The sequence below is a fragment of the Opisthocomus hoazin genome, chromosome 11 (assembly GCF_030867145.1).
Source record: "Opisthocomus hoazin isolate bOpiHoa1 chromosome 11, bOpiHoa1.hap1, whole genome shotgun sequence".
Classification (NCBI taxonomy): Eukaryota; Metazoa; Chordata; class Aves; order Opisthocomiformes; family Opisthocomidae; genus Opisthocomus; species Opisthocomus hoazin.
The window spans coordinates 10,697,396-10,713,078 of record NC_134424.1 but is presented as its reverse complement, the minus strand read 5'-3'; the positions used below and the strand labels follow the sequence as shown (position 1 = coordinate 10,713,078).

The 15,683-nt window shown below is 47.9% G+C and overlaps 2 protein-coding genes across 7 annotated transcripts in view; one reads left to right on the top strand and one right to left on the bottom strand.

Annotated features, from left to right (window-relative positions):
- ARIH2 (ariadne RBR E3 ubiquitin protein ligase 2) overlaps window positions 1–3,162 on the bottom strand; it is a 32,433-nt gene extending 29,271 nt beyond the window's left edge. The window contains exons 1-2 of one of the 6 annotated variants that reach the window (XM_075432948.1): window positions 3,053–3,143; window positions 1,039–1,271 (exon numbers count right to left, since the gene is read on the bottom strand). The gene's annotated coding sequence lies outside the window, so the exon portion shown is untranslated. Of the gene's footprint in view, window positions 1–1,038; window positions 1,303–2,078; window positions 2,817–3,052 lie in introns of those variants that run through there. The other 5 variants (XM_075432949.1, XM_075432950.1, XM_075432951.1 and 2 more) reach the window with 5 other exon arrangements.
- A 121-nt stretch (window positions 3,163–3,283) lies between these two features.
- Window positions 3,284–14,846, top strand: SLC25A20 (solute carrier family 25 member 20). Its single transcript, XM_075432955.1, has 9 exons — window positions 3,284–3,665; window positions 4,269–4,361; window positions 7,215–7,342; window positions 9,534–9,624; window positions 10,612–10,729; window positions 11,832–11,904; window positions 12,505–12,614; window positions 14,044–14,168; window positions 14,693–14,846. Exons 1-9 carry the CDS (start codon window positions 3,561–3,563, stop codon window positions 14,753–14,755), a joined length of 906 nt encoding a protein of 301 aa, XP_075289070.1. The 5' UTR covers window positions 3,284–3,560; the 3' UTR covers window positions 14,756–14,846.
- Window positions 14,847–15,683: the final 837 nt, after the last annotated feature.

Below are 15,683 nucleotides of genomic sequence, written 5' to 3'. Positions count from 1 at the left end.
GAATAATTTAGTTTCAAGAGATACTATATTAAATACAAGAGACTTAAAACAATGCTGTGACTAAATTTTACATGTAAAAATACATACATAAAATCAAAGCTACGTTTTCCACAAGCAGCATATATGCAGTGTCTTACTCATGTCTGCATTTTGCATTACTATGTTGTTAGTTGTGTTACTCAAATATATTCCCACAGTATCACAATCTGTAGCTGCTGGGGAAACCATAATCAAGCTTTGAGAATCCTGACTTCAGAGCACAGGAAATGTCAACCATAAATTTTCATTACTCTTCCTCAAGTTGTTTGTTTGCTGTTTCCAACAACCCAACCAGGCAGCACAGAATAAGCAGGAAGAGATGTGATGTACAATTAATGTGAGGGGCTGCAGCGATTTCAGCAGATACAAACCTCCAGGGAGAGAGGATGAAGGCTAGGAGCTAATTATATTATCCCCTGAATTCTGGTCTCCATTTGTTTCATTTGCCTCTTGATTTCTTAGCTACCTACAACATCAATAGCACACACATTTCACAGCACTGCTTCCCATAAAACTTCAGTGGAGCAGAGGCACCGTCTCTCCATATTGGGAGACGATAGATGTGAAATTTGATTTGACAGAGAAGGCAAACCTCTGCTGTCCCTCCCTCCCTCCCTCCCTCTACCCTGCTTAGAGTTAATGATTCAGTTCTTGACTTGATCTGCATCGACATCGACCTTTTGATTAAAGAAGAAATGGATCTTTACCTGTTAAATCTTATGTTAAAGGAATAACTTATTTGAGAATCTAAACCCACTACAGAATTCCTACAGAGGTATCAATAGCCCAGTGTGCAACAGCTTTGTTCAGCAACCTCAGAGCATCACAAAGCCCGAACAAGTTTCACCAACCAGGAAACTTCCCAAACTCACTCGGATCGTCCCACACTGTAGACACAGAAAAACCCCCAAACACTGGGTCCATTTGCCATCTCAACACAGGGAGTCCTGTCCAAGCAATGAGAGGTTTTTAGATATCTAAGCAGAATAATGGGCCTACCTGGCACCTCAGCAGTTACACAGCAGTCGCTTGGGGGGAGGCTCAGAGAGCGCAGAGCCGATTCTCTGTGCCACTAACACGCTTCTTGGAACAAACAGAGGATCCACTTGCATGGGCAAATGGGATATATCAAGCAGAAAACACTCTGCAGACTGGATGACTTCTGTGTCTCCTGTCACAACGTTCTGGGAACGAGCACACTTCCAGCCCAACTGAATGTCAGATGGTCACGCCTGAAGAGAGAGGAGGGCTAAGGCACAAGGTCTGCGGACAAAGCAAAGCAGGGTACTAGGAGAATGACGAACAGAGCTCACCTCACCCAACACCCAGCCTACTGCCCTCATTCATGACCAAATCACAAGCTCTCTGAATACAAACTAGGAAGACACAGCTAATAGTTGATAGCACTAGTTTTTAAGACAATGAAGATGTTAAGCTCAAAAACGAGGGTCAAAACCACAAAGAGCATTTAGATTAAATAACTACCACAATCCAAAAAAATCAGATTACAGAATTTTAAACCATATTTAGTTTGCTTTCCGACCCAAGGGAGGATGAGGTCCTTCTTTACCACCTTCATCCATGATACTCTCATCTTCGCCAACACTGATACAATTTAATCCCCTCTCTTCCGCCAGTCTCCTTGCAGGAGCTTGTAAACACACCCACCCCTATGCTCGGCCGCAAGTCAGCTCCAGTGGAGATGCCCTCGAGTCCTGCTTGGCAACACAATTCTTCTCAACAAGGTCTCTTGAAACAAAATGCTTTCAAATATGCCACCGTCAGTCTCTCTCTGACCTCACCACCACTAGGCACAGTGCATTATGCGATCCCACCTCATATCTCATCGCACTCCATCACTCTTTTCTGATTTCTTGCCCTCTGTGGGATTTCTCTAATAAGTCTTTTGCAGGACACTCCTTATCTGTTTCTGTTGATATTTCACGGCCATTTGAGACAGATTGCTCTTCGTTCACGTCTTTATGGATAATTCCAAAACAGAGAAAGTGCAACTCAAGTCTGCCTCCTGAACTACTTACCCACGCAAACTTCAAACGTGCTGATGCTCTCTCTTTTCTCTTCAACCATCTACAACCCCAACTCCACACCGCTCATCAACGTTAACCGCGTCTGTGTCCGTGTCACTCCAACACGTAATCCGTGGATCACCCTCAACCGCTTCTTCACACACGCAGTGTGCACACCTTGCCGCTTCCTTCTCCACTGGGTTTTTGATCGGATTTTTTCACCCCAAGAGCGAGAAACTAGAACAACCTCCCCCCGCCATCCTTTTCGCCACAGATGACTCTGCAGAGACCTCCCTGCAGCCGTATCACACATCCCCCGTGAATCTGCATGCTCTCCTCCCACTTCCCAGGCTTTGTTCAGCCTGCCAGGGCCGCCTTGGCCTTCCCCGCTCACCTAACCCTCTCCACCCCTGGCCTTTCCCAGCTACCAGCACTTTTAACAAGTTCTTTCACCCTACCCTTTCGGTTCCTACAGCAGCCGCCCCCCCGCCGCAGCTCCGGGCTCGGGCAGAACGCCGCCCCGTCCCTTTAAACTATCCCAGGTCCTTTTGCGCTCCGTGCGGGACCAAACCCCGCTCTTGCCCCGCAGGGCCGGACCGCCGCGTGCTGGCGGGAGGAAGGCGCAGGAACACCGGGGGAGAGGCGGCAGCCGCGGAGGAAGAGCCCGAGCAGCGGCGGGGCGAGGGGGGAGCCCCGGCCCGGGCGGCCGCCCCCCCACCCCCGGGCAGTCCGGCCTCGGTGCCGGCTCCGGGGCGGGGCTCTGCCGCCCGCCGAACCGAGCGCGAGTTACCGAAAAGCGGCACCGCGTCCCTCACGCCGGGCTCGGCCCGCCCCCGGCCCCCGCCGTGCCGCCCGGGCCCCCGCCGCCTCCCGCTAAGGGACAGAGGCCCGGCAGGAGGCGGTGGCGGAGCTCACCGGGCGCCCCCGGCTTCCCCCGGGCCCGGTTGCCCCCCCGGGAGCCCCCCGCCGCCTCCCCCCGCACTCACCGGGCGCCGCGGAGCGCGGCCGGGCGGGGGAGGCAGGGAGCGGCGCCCCGGGCTCCTCCTGCCGGGCCGCCACTGCCTGCACGCCGGAAGCACCGGCCTCCGCCTGGCGTCACTTCCGCCGGGAGGGGCCGCAGCCGCCGCCGGGCCGGGCGGCACCGGGCCGCACCACTGCGTTGGGCCGGGAGGGGGGAGCAACCGAACCACTGCCGGGGGGGAGGGTCGGGCCGGCGGTGCGGGTCCGCCCCACGGTACCGGCTCAGCGCCCTCCGGAGCTGCCGGCGGCCCGGCCTCGGCCGGTGCCAGCGCTCGATGACAGCGCCCGGCACCGCGGCGGGGGAAGGGCCCGCCGCCGCCACCGCCGCTCTCCCGGCCTGCCCCGCGCTCAACCCCCCCAGCATCCCGGCGTGCCGCGCGGCCCGGCACTGGGGTAAAGGTCGCGGGGCGGAGGGGGCTGCACTGGCTCGGCTGGGACGCAGCGCTCCGGCCCCGTTCTTCACCCGCCGCCGCCATGGCAGAGCAGCCGCAGCCCATCAGCCCCGTGAAGAACTTCTTCGCTGGCGGCTTCGGCGGCGTCTGCCTGGTGTTCGTGGGGCACCCGCTGGACACCATCAAGGTGAGGCGCGCGGCGGGGGCGGCCGGGGCGCGGTGCCGCGGGGGCGGGAGCCAGCGGCCGGGGACGGACTACGCTTCCCGGCGGGCACTACGCGTCCCGGCGTGCCCCGCGGGTAGACAACGCTTCCTGGCGTGCCCCGCGGGGCCGGCCGTGCGGCGCGGCGCCCCCTGGCGGCGCGGAGGCCGCCCGGTCCCGTCCAGCGGCCGGTTTCTGTCAGAAGGAAAACGGCGCCGGTGCTCCACGCGCTGGGGGGGCCGAGGGGCTCGAGCCCCGCGCTGGGCCGGGGGTGGGGGGGCCGGGAGAGACCCGCTGTGGGGAGCGGAATGGGATCCGGAGGGAGGGGACACCCGCGCGCTGGGTGTGAGGTGGGGTTGTTCTCCTGACGTCGCCCCAGCAATTAATTAGTTGCATACATTAACTATTAAATATGTTAAAATTCCATCTCTCCTTTTCTGCAAGGGCTGAAGTGATGTTAATCTCTACCAGGATCGTAAAGTCCGGTCACAAAACTGACCCCATAGTAGGGAGACAGAGGTGTTCTCTGAATGAAAGCTTAGATAGCCATATTTCATAAAATAACTCTTTCCTATCCCTTCTTCTCAGGTCAGGCTGCAAACCCAGCCCAAGCCGCAGCCGGGTCAGCCTCCGCTCTATTCTGGGACCTTTGACTGCTTCAGAAAGACTCTGGTTGGAGAGGTACTGTGTTAGCGTGTCGCCGGCGGCGCCTGCCAAAAATGTCAGTTGTTCCTGTACGTCGCAGGAAAGGAATCGCGGGGGAATGTCGTCCCCTGGAGACTGTACCGTTCTTTGGCCATCGGTTGAATTGATTCTAACTAAAATTTTTAAGCAATTGCAAAACTTGGAGAATATTTAGCATCCACGTGCTCCAGGTGCCCATCTCTTTGTTTTGCGAAGAAATGCTTTTGGTTGAAGATGGCATAATAATAACGCCTGAAGTTAAAGGCTGGAGTGAATATTGGCAGCAGTTTGCTGGCTTTGTGGTTGTAGTCAGTGGAATCTTGCTGTCTTTGGTATTTGGAGTTGTCTCTGGAAGTCCTAAAATAGGCAATGACGTTTGTTGATACAAGCAGTACTTCTGCTTTCTTCTATAATGAGAGGGCGGAGGAGTATTAGTTTGAGTTAATAGATTTTTTTTCCGTTATTATTTTGAGAACAGAGGGTCAACTGTAGTAGTTTCGTTCAGTCTTCTTCAGAGGCTGACAGCAGTTTTCGCTCCTGAATCAGCCATATCATGTGATTGCACTGTAGTCTATTTTGGTTTCAGAAAGGCACGTAGCCTTGGTTTGAAGACTTTTAAGTGACAGAGAATCCAGTTTTCTGCTTCGTAAGTTTTCCCAGCAGCTATTTACCATTTGGAAACAATGGCTGTAAAGCCCAACTCTTTGTTTACTAGTCTGATGTCTGATTTCTAACCACTGGATCTTGTTAGGTAACTCTCTGTGAAATGAAAGATCTGTCTCATATCTGAAATCTACTTTCATGGTGGTATTAACAGGTTGTTATATAACCAAAGTAAATCTTGCTTTCCTAGTCTCTCCCACAAAGTGCTGCAATGCTTTGCTAGCTCTGAATCCCCTGTGGTTTTTAACACGCCTGCTGAAGCACGCACGTCAGAGCTGAACCGTAATAATAGCCTTGTGATGTGAAGTTCAAAAGTAATGCTGCCTCTCTCCTCCTACTCAATACTCATCAGTTCCTATAAGGAAAACTATTAAAACCTCCCTGCCAAGGCCTTTTGTTTCCCACTGCTCACGGGAAGAACGAGCAGGGGTGGCTGATCTTTGTCAGCCGGATACAATTTCATTAGAGTCAGTTGTGCCTGTAAGCGTACAGACACGTACTGGGGTACACTGATTTATGTGAGGGGGAAATGAAGGGGCGGATGGACCAGCAAATATTTGATTTGTGCATCTAGCCTTTGTCTAGAAAGAGAACTCTTTTTTTTATTAGAGAAAGTTCAGTTCAAAGGCAAGATAAATAAAATAAATGCAACTGCTGGGGTCTGTATTAGAATTTTTCATGTCTGTAGTCTGATGAAGGGAAATGTCAGGAATGTAAAGTTACATAGTGATAAAGTTTTGACTTAGGGAAGGAAAGAAAAAATATTTTTTCTCGAGGTCATTCCAGGTTGAGTTCGTGTGGGGAGTGAAGTAGTTCAGGTTAGCCTTCCTGGTTCTTCGTATTCTGAAGAGTGAACTCCATTCAGCGTTCTCAGGCTCAGTGTCAGGATTTTGCACTACTGCGTTTGATGATCTATTAATAAAACACCTGTGCATTTCTGTGTGTATCTGAGAGAAGACTTTTGACATAGTCTATTAGGACTATTATTTAGGTGGCTTTTAACTTAGCTTCCTCATACCTGAGATGTAAGGATGAACAGTATTGGAACAGAAGGGTATAAGCGGTGCCAGTGTTTTCTAGGAAGAATAGCTTTCCTCTGCAACAGGTCCTGAGCCTCAGCTAAACACATATAATTGCAAATGAGCAATAGACCCTGTTGTTCCTCTCATTGATTTGACTGGCTGACTGATACTATCACAGAATCACAGAATGTTCGGGGTTGGAAGGGACCTCTGTGGGTCATCTAGTCCAACCCCCTGCCGAAGCAGGGTCACCTACAGCAGGCTGCACAGCACCTTGTCCAGGCAGGTCTTGAATATCTCCAGAGAAGGAGACTCCACAACCTCCCTGGGCAGCCTGTGCCAGTGCTCCGTCACCCTCAGAGGGAAGAAGTTCTTCCTCATGTTCAGGCTGGAACTTCCTGTGCTTCAGTTTGTACCCGTTGCCCCTTGTCCTGTCGTTGGGCACTACTGAAAAGAGTCTGGCCCCGTCCTCCTGACACCCACCCTTCAGATATTTATAGGCATTTATAAGGTCCCCTCGCAGCCTTCTCTTCCTCAGGCTAAACAAGCCCAGCTCCCTCAGCCTCTCCTTGTAGGAGAGATGCTCCAGTCCCCTCATCATCCTTGTAGCCCTCCGGTGGACTGTCTCCAGTAGCTCCTCATCTTTCTTGCACTGGGGAGCCCAGAACTGGACACAGTACTCCAGATGAGGCCTTACTAGGGCAGAGTAGAGGGGAAGGAGAACCTCCCTCGACCTACTGGCCACACTCTGCTTAACTCATCCCAGGATCCCATTGGCCTCCTTGGCAGCCAGGGCACACTGCTGGCTCATGGTCAATTTGTCATTCACCAGCACTCCCAGGTCCCTCTCCATAGAGCTGCTCTCCAGCAGGTCCACCCCGAGCCTGTGCTGGTGCATCGGGTTGTTCCTCCCCAGGTGCAGGACCCTGCACTTGTCCTTGTTGAATTTCATCAGGTTCCTCTCTGCCCAGCTCTCCAGCCTGTCCGGGTCACGCTGAATGGCAGCACAACCTGCCGGTGTATCCACCGCTCCTCCCAGTTTGGTGTCATCAGCAAACCTGCTGAGGGTACTATCCTGTATTGTCGCCTTTCGCTTCTCAATGAGTTGAAATGTGTGCGAAGTCTATGCAAAACCAAGTAACTGTTGTGGTAACGTTTCTTGCAGGGAGTCCGAGGCTTATACAGAGGAATGGCAGCTCCTATTATCGGAGTGACACCCATGTTTGCTGTGTGCTTCTTTGGATTTGGCTTGGGAAAAAGACTCCAACAGAGAAAACCTGATGACGTTTTGACGTGAGTTTCTGAGTTAATCAGACAGTTGGGAAAGGCACCCTAAGGCTCTTGCAGCCTGCTGTATTGTCACACATTGAATTGTGGTGTAAATTTCTTTCTTCTTCTAGATTCTAAATATAGTTCTAACAAATAAAACACTGGTGTGTGTTAATGGTTCTGAAAGTGTGGGACTGATAGCACAGGCTAAAAAAAGACAGCATGTGGGCAGGTGCTATGCAATTCCCCTTCTACGCAAGAAAGAGCCATTAAGGAACAATTCCGTTTTAGAGGAGTACAGTGCGAGTTATATAATGATTGCCGGCCAACAGCCTTGCTATTAACAGAAACTATGGGAGAAGTAAATTCATGGTCAAGCTGTCCTGACAACGCTCACAGTCCTGATTCTCTTTTCCCTGTTAGTTGTGACTCTTGCTGTGTCCTTATATTAAGTTACAATAATAGCCGTAGAAACATTCTATTATTAATTCTGGAAAAGCAGTGTTTATGAGCAGCCTTCCTCTCAGGCATGTCTAACCTTCTGGAAAAGAGATGGAAAGCTAAAAAAACTTTGTGTGGCTTTCTACAAGCTAACTTATGCATGAAGAAAGCCCCCCACCCATGAAGTGCAGCCTTAACTTCTTTGTGGAGTTGTGATTTATAGCTCTCCAGGAACAGAACTGTAGCTTAGCAACATTTTATTCTATTATTTGTGCAATACGTAGGAGCCCTGTCAGCATGCAGGAGTTCATTGTGTTGAGCCGAGCGTGGAGGGGTGGGGAGGTGCGGTTTTTGATGGAGCCTTGCCGGCGCAGGGGCCATTGTACAGCAGTAGCCGCAGCAGTGAGACGGAGCAAGCTCCCTCTGCTTGGGCAGGCGCAGGGGCACTGCTAGCTTACCCTCTGTTTTACCACAGTAGTGTCCTCCTGCAGACAAGGCTGAAGGGTAAGACCAGGGGAACAGTAAGGAGTGGACAATGCATGGAAACAATGGGTTGTGGGCTTATTTCCAGCAGCCTAATTACCCCAGTGCCTTGTGTTTTATACACGTCGTACCAAAGGGAAGGTTTAAGGAGCAAGCTGGAGAAGGGCAGCGTAGTTTTTTGAGTCTTTATGTAGAAGTCCTCTCGAGCGGAGTAGTGGGGGAGAAAGAACAAATAGGTGGTGGAACTGTCATTGTGCCCAACTGTGCTGTACTGTGGGTGCAGACCTGACGCAGTAAGATACAGTGTGCTTGGGTGGTGAGGCCCAAAAATAAAGGTCAGACTCAGCACCATTGTTATGGGTCTAGAGGCAGGCATGATGGCAGTGGTTCCCCATGCTGATTTTGAAGGGAAGTTTTAGAAGTAAGGAGATGGAGAGAAACTTGAGGAGCCTGTTCTGTCTTTTCTGGGGCTGAGTAATCCCAAGGTGAGCTACAAAACTCAAAGCTTAGATTCAGCAGGAGGTGCATGTGGAGTAGTGAGGGAGGTCTGAATGGTCTGGAAAATTTAAAGGGAGTTTAAGAGTAAAGAAAGGTGTGTAAGAATTGGAAAACCTGAATAGAATGCCATCTCTTAGGCAAGTGGAGAGAAGCAGGAGGTGTGGAGTTCAGTTAAATTAAGATCTTAGGTCATATTTCTAGGGAAGGTAGCAGGAGGTTGGACGTAAAGATACATTTATGATGGAGAAACTCAGCCTGTTTAAGAGACTTTGGTCACAGAGAGTTTGGACCATGCAAGCAGATGCAGAGTGTGTGGGATGATGGCAGGTTGGCAGGACAGACTCAATGGTGGCAGAGGCTGAAGGAGTGAGGGGCTGAGAGGTGACAGAAAGGAGACTCCTGGCTGCACAAGCAGGAATACGTGTGGAAGCTGGGATTGCTGGGAAGAGTGTGGGAGACTGGAGGAGAAAGAGGCTGTTGGGATAAAAATGAATGGGGAGTGCTATAGCAAAAAATGTGAGTACAAGGAATATTAGCTCTTCACAATGGATGTGAAGAGCAGAGTTTATGATTGCTGTGGGAACCAGCATTTTGAATCCTAGAGGTCCTAAATGTTTAGCTCTAATTGTGCATTGATGAGGCACTTTTGCACTGATCAAAAGCAGTAAATGCAGTTCTAGTTCCACTGCCAACCTCGTGTGGAACAGCATAATCTAGTCATACTGGGCTCTTTCTGCCCTGTGTTTCCTACGTACTGTGTTGTGTCAGGGTCTCTTCTGTTTCCTCGGGGCAGATATCCTCAGCTGTTTGCTGCTGGCATGTTGTCGGGAGTGTTCACAACAGCAATCATGGCTCCAGGAGAGAGAATCAAGTGCCTTTTACAGGTAAGGCATTGGGTGCTGGTGATGGGAATTTAATTTTAGAGGTCTTGTCTTTCCATACCAGGAACTTCTTTGGTTAGTGTATTTACTCGGTTCTGTTTTTTGACAGGACTGAGGCAACTGTCATTTAATGCAACTGTGTCATGAAGAAGCATTATACAAACTCCCCCTGACAGTATAAGTAAATACGGCATTCATTGCTTTGCTCATTTTGCAGAGCACAAGCCTTACACTATGTGGCATTATATGAGGCATTGGTGGATGCCTCGCTCCACTTCGAAGCATGGAAAAGTCCACTTCTTCAGAATGATGCTTTTTTCTAAAAAATATGCAAACCTACTAGATCATAAGACTTTCTAGTGTAAAGATTGTCTGTTACCGTGACAGGTTCCCAGTACATAACTGAGGAATGCATTTCAAAATATATGAAATAGTTTTCTAATGTTTGGGTGACTGTTAGCTCTACACCTCCTCCAGAGTTTTTAGAGTATTGTTGGAAAATGCAAACCCGAACAAATTAAAATATTGTCTTTAGCAGAGACGGGAAGGTTTGCTTATTTCAGAGTATGCTGACCTCTGTTAGTATGGTGATGGGTGGTCACATATTAGTTCTGGCAGACATGATATTATCATGGAAGCTTTTATACACGTGCAAATTGTTTGAATTTCACTAAACTATTTGAAGACTACTTTTTTGTCAGTGCAAGTGTAGAATGACCTAACTGACTTTGGTTGTTTCAAACTTACACTCAGGATAAAGTAAGGGAGAATCTAGCCTCTGCATGGAACAGTAAACATTATCCTCAGCTTGAATGAGAGAGAGCTGTTCGAGGAAACGACGCAGAGGTTTCATATGCAGGAGCGCCTGTGGAATGAGTGTGCGCCTTTTCCTCTCTGGAAACATGCACATGGCTTTCTAACTGTTGGCTGAATGATTGTTCCCCAGCCAGAAACCTTCACTAGTCAGAAACTATCACTTTAATCCTTCAGATCCAAGCAGCTACAGGTGAAACTAAATACAGTGGCTCTTTGGACTGTGCAAAACAGCTGTACCGCGAGGCCGGGATTCGTGGTGTGTACAAGGGGACAGTGCTCACCCTCATGAGAGGTAATGGTGGAGACGTGCTGATGCTTCTTCTGTGTGGGATACTTTAAGATGAGAAGCCTGACATGGTATCCGATCTTGCTGTCCCTTTAGCCAATTGGAGATGCTGTGTCACCCTCTTTTCTTTTTTTTGCAGTCTGCAGAGCTACTCCAATGCCTCAAAGGGACTGAGAAATAAACATGAGCTTCTCAGTGAGTGAGGAGGAGATTAGATGACAAGGATCAGAGGGATATAGGAAGTAATTAAGATCTGAGGAGGCAAGAGGGATGAGAGACTTCAGGAGAGGAGCAGAGAGAACAAAGAGAAAAGAAAAATACAGAAGTGGGCGCTTTTTTTCCCCTTTTTTTTTTTTTTTCCTCCTGCTTTGGGAGATGGTTTGAGACTGTCTGTGACTGTTGCACTCTCACAACAACAAAGTAATTGTGCCAGACACTGAATCCTTTACATGTTTCAGTACTTTCTTTTTTGAGAAGTGTTAGATTGTTCACTGTACTGGGGCAGTGTTTTCCAAGGAAAAGCTGAAATTTCTGTGTTTTGATACCTCATTTTAGGAATTTGTTCTATCCTCTGCTTCTCATAAAAGTGTAGCAGCCAGCAATGTAACTCTGTCAGCGACCCTAGCTAGAGACTGATTGTCCAGTTTAGGCATGAACTAAGGTTGGGCTGTGGGAGTACCTTAAAAAAACCTAAACCAAAACCCCTCAGCTACAAAAAAACCCCAAAGCAGAATCATTAGAACAAATAGTGTGCAAAAATCTTGAAGTTCCTAAACTGCTCTGGGCTGCTCTGCAGCAGTTAAGAACCATTAGAACTCATCAATAGCTTAATGGCCAGCAGGCAGGTTACAGCCTGATTTGAAAGGCTGCTGACAGAGTGCTCGAAAGAAAGATATTTTCTCAGTTCTTGCCTTTAGCACCTGCTGTCCCTGGGAAAGTTCAGGCTCCTCTGTCTAAAGCAACAGAAGATTTTATTTTGTTTGTAGAGGAGGTTCGGAAAAGGAATCTGGATGTACTTAGTGGTGATGCTGAGCTGGCATGGGGCTGCTGTGCCTCTAGGCTTCATTTTGTTTCCCACTACTCACAGTCTTTGTTGTTTACCCGCTAGATGTCCCAGCCAGCGGAATGTACTTCATGACGTACGAATGGCTGAAGAACATTCTGACCCCTGAGGGAAAGAGGTTAGTGAAATCTCAGTCATCATTTTCTGTGCTTCCCAGACACTGATGGTTAATCTCCCCAGTTACAAACAGATTTAGGGCAGTATCATCAAAATAAATTTAAAGAGAAGTTGCTTGTCTTGTGAGTTGAGTTGTTTTGGTCTGGGGTTAACTGACAGTTAGGATAGTATTCTGAGTTTCTCTCAGATTCTAGCCTTGGATCTTATTAGCCAAGTAAGGAATACTTAAAATAGGTCTCTTCACTTTCACCCCTGTGTGTGCACAAAGAGCTGGGGGGGGTTGTTGTTTTTTTTTGTTGTGGTGTTTGTTGTTTTTTTTTCCCCCCACAGCATCTGTGTGTGTGCGCTGCTGAATGAAAAGATTTGAACCTCTAGGGTGGAGTTAGTACTTTTAGCCTACAGGGCTCTGATTGTTGGAAATCTTGTTCAGATACTGCACTCTGTCTGTCTACAGCATTGTGCTGCCTTCTGGCTGTCAGCCAGGCTGACTCATTGGTTGTCACCTTAGTCAGAACAGATTAATTTTAACTTTTTTTTGTCTTTTCCTTTTTTTTGTATTCTTTTTTCTTGTTCCTCCCACCCCACCCCAATCCTGCCACAGTGTGAGTGACCTCAGTGTGCCTCGGATCCTCTTTGCCGGAGGCCTGGCTGGGATCTTCAACTGGGCAGTTGCCATTCCACCAGACGTGCTGAAGTCCCGTTTCCAGACTGGTGAGTTGCATACCAGCTTGTCACGGCCATGCTCAGTGCAGTGCTCCTGGGAATGGGCTGGGCAGCGACGCAAGATGCCATCTGAGCACGGCATCCGGGAGGTAGCGTGTCTTGAGCACCGCTTGAGAGAAGTACATGAAAAACCCAAGTGTGTTCCTAGCTTTTCAGTTGCTTTCCTCGCAGATTTTTGGCAAATCAGGCTGCACTTCTCTGTTTCTGCCTCTCTGCTAACATAGTGATCCTGATTCGAGATACCTGTTTTGAAACCTAAGCGTAGAAGTCACGATAATAGAACCGCCTGTCATGGCTGGTTTATTACAGATGTCATTCTTTGACAGGTTTTATTGTTCCACTTCAGATATAGTTGTGTAAATTGTAGCCTGTGCTGTCTGAAAGCCGTAGTGACTGGGCTTGCCTTGGCGAGAGCATTTCTGTTAGACTAGCAGATCTGCTTTGAAGTATCTGTGGCCTAGGTATAGTGAGCATGGCCCCAGGCCCTGAGCTTCAGTGAAGTGACGGGTTTTTCCTTGGTTTCTCTGGGAGTTCTAGTCAACGAATATTTTTGTTAAGGGTCCTCATATTCTCTGTCTGTGGACTCAGCTCTCCACAGGATGGGCAGTAACCATTTTTCTTCAGTCGTGGATCATGATGATCTAGTGCAGGAAACTTTCCTTTTCTCTGAAAAATGGCTGCTGTGGTTGTTTGATGTCATACCAAGGGCTGAGTGGGAAACTGTGCATCTTTGTTCCACTCAGCCAATCCCCAGTGCTGCTGTGGGTTAATGGTGGTTCTGTTTAACTGGGCTGGTTTGTGGAGTACTTGTTCAGAGGGCTGGCAGAGGCGTGTCAGGAGAAGGAAGAATTTATTCTTTGAATAAAATAACTTTTTAAAAACACCTCAGCAAATCTGTGTAACATCAGCATTAAAACAGTCTGTGCTTTTCACCTGAGGTTTGTTACTATTCTTGGCTGTGGCATGTGATAGGATGATTTTCTGTTTCTTATAAACAAAACTTCATCAATTTTTATATCTGACCTTCGTGTTTGCTAATTGCAGCTCTTGGGAGAGCTGTGATCAACGGCACAAGTAACAGCTCTGACCTCCAAACCTGACAAAAGTTCTTCTCCTTTCTTCCCTGCCTCCAATGACTTAATTAGGTAAATTCTTTGTGGTGATGGTGAGCACTTGCCTTCTATTTACTGAGTCTTTAGTAAGGTGTCTTTTTTGTTTGCTTGCTTTTGACTGAAATAGGTGATTTTCCCAAGCAGATGTTGTCACAACATAGCTTCAGCAATGCTTGGGTTCTAGTGTCACCTAGATGGTACAACAATATGGATCTGTTGAAAATGCTGGGCTGTTACATATGCCACATACTTGAGTATTTGCGACTGCCACACAACTTAGCAGACGTGTTTTGTATCCCTTTCAGCTCCTCCAGGAAAATACCCAAATGGCTTTAGAGATGTGCTGAGAGAACTCATCAGAGAGGAAGGAGTTGCATCTCTGTATAAGGGCTTCACAGCTGTAATGATCAGGGCATTTCCTGCTAACGCGGTAAGTAAATCGTGATTCCAGATGGGTTCTGGGGACCTGATCGCTCACAGTGAACATTTGCAGTCTGTAGAGGAGATGACTGGCCGCTTACTGTTGTACCATTTCAGTGAGAATCTTGTCACTGTGGGTACTTTTGGCTGTTGGTGTCCAGGTTCTAAAAACATACCTTAATCTAGGGGGAACAGCAAGTAAACCTTCCTTCGAAACTTTGCATGAAAGCCCTGTGTTGACTCATTCTGATAGTATTTCTTGTCTGATTGTACATCCACCAGTAGAAGACAGAAATGGGTGGAAAACTTTGGACTGGCTTTCCCTTCAGTAAATAATGAGCCTAATGGAGTAGCAGTTCTGCCTTTGTGTAGAGGGATTTAGTAGCGTTCTTGCCTCTGGTCCAAGCCTTTTTTTTGTTCTCTTCCTCCTTCCGCATCAGCCATAACAGCTGTTTATAGTACTGCATTTCAAAAGCCTCATGTTGAATAGGTTTTTAGAGTCCTTATTTGTTCTGTATGTTCTCTTTCTTCCAGGCATGTTTTCTTGGTTTTGAAGTTGCTATGAAGTTTCTTAACTGGCTTGCACCAGGTCTATGAAGACTAGGAAGTCTTTGGAAGTTAGAGAGAATGAAGAGAGTGCAAGTCTGCCTCAAAGGAATAAATGAACAATCACTTCAAGTTTCAGAAATGATTGCTTGCCTAATACCTTTTTGCCTTCCTCACATTCTTCAGGTGGTGCTATGTGCTATTCAGAAATGTAAGCTGTAGCTCTGACACAGAGTTGGTGAGGAGTTCGAGGTGATACTCCAATCTTCTGAGCCAATGTACCGCAACAGTAATGCTGCTAACAGACAGCTGTCACTATTACACACGCTACCTTAAGTACTTCCTCATGGAAGAAGGAGACACTTCTTAAAATGTAATTCTTTGTTTACTGAAGAAACATGTAGCTGTTAATGCTGAAAAACTTCCTTAAATTAATTGTTTGGAAGTGCATACTTAACTCTCAGGGCACAAGTTAGCGGCTGCACATACTAGTATCTACAAGCAATGTCAGATAGCATTCTTGTCTCTTGTAGTTTTTTAGTTGTGGCTATTTCTATGTTGACAGTGGTTTTAATCTTGTATGTATATAATGCAGCAAATGCAGAACTAAGCAGGGGAGGCCAGAGCTATGTTTGGGAGGTATTACCGATACCGTATCTCATCTTGCACACTGATCTTTTCTGTGGAACTAGGAGGGAAGATGAATTATGCTTAACATTTGTACTCAGCTTTACTGAGGCAGTCAGTGAGGAAATGTGTTTGATTAACCTGAACTTTTCTCTGAAATCCCTTTCTGTCCCACTGAAGATATCCCAAATGCAATTTCAAAAGTACAGCATGGTTCATAGCAACCCACGATATATTTGATTGATCAAATGCTATGTTCTGGGATTCAGTCCCTGACCTGAGAAAATTTAACAGCACTTCAAGAACGCGGTTTCTCTGACACAAGGGGGATACATGAAGGGGACACTGGCTC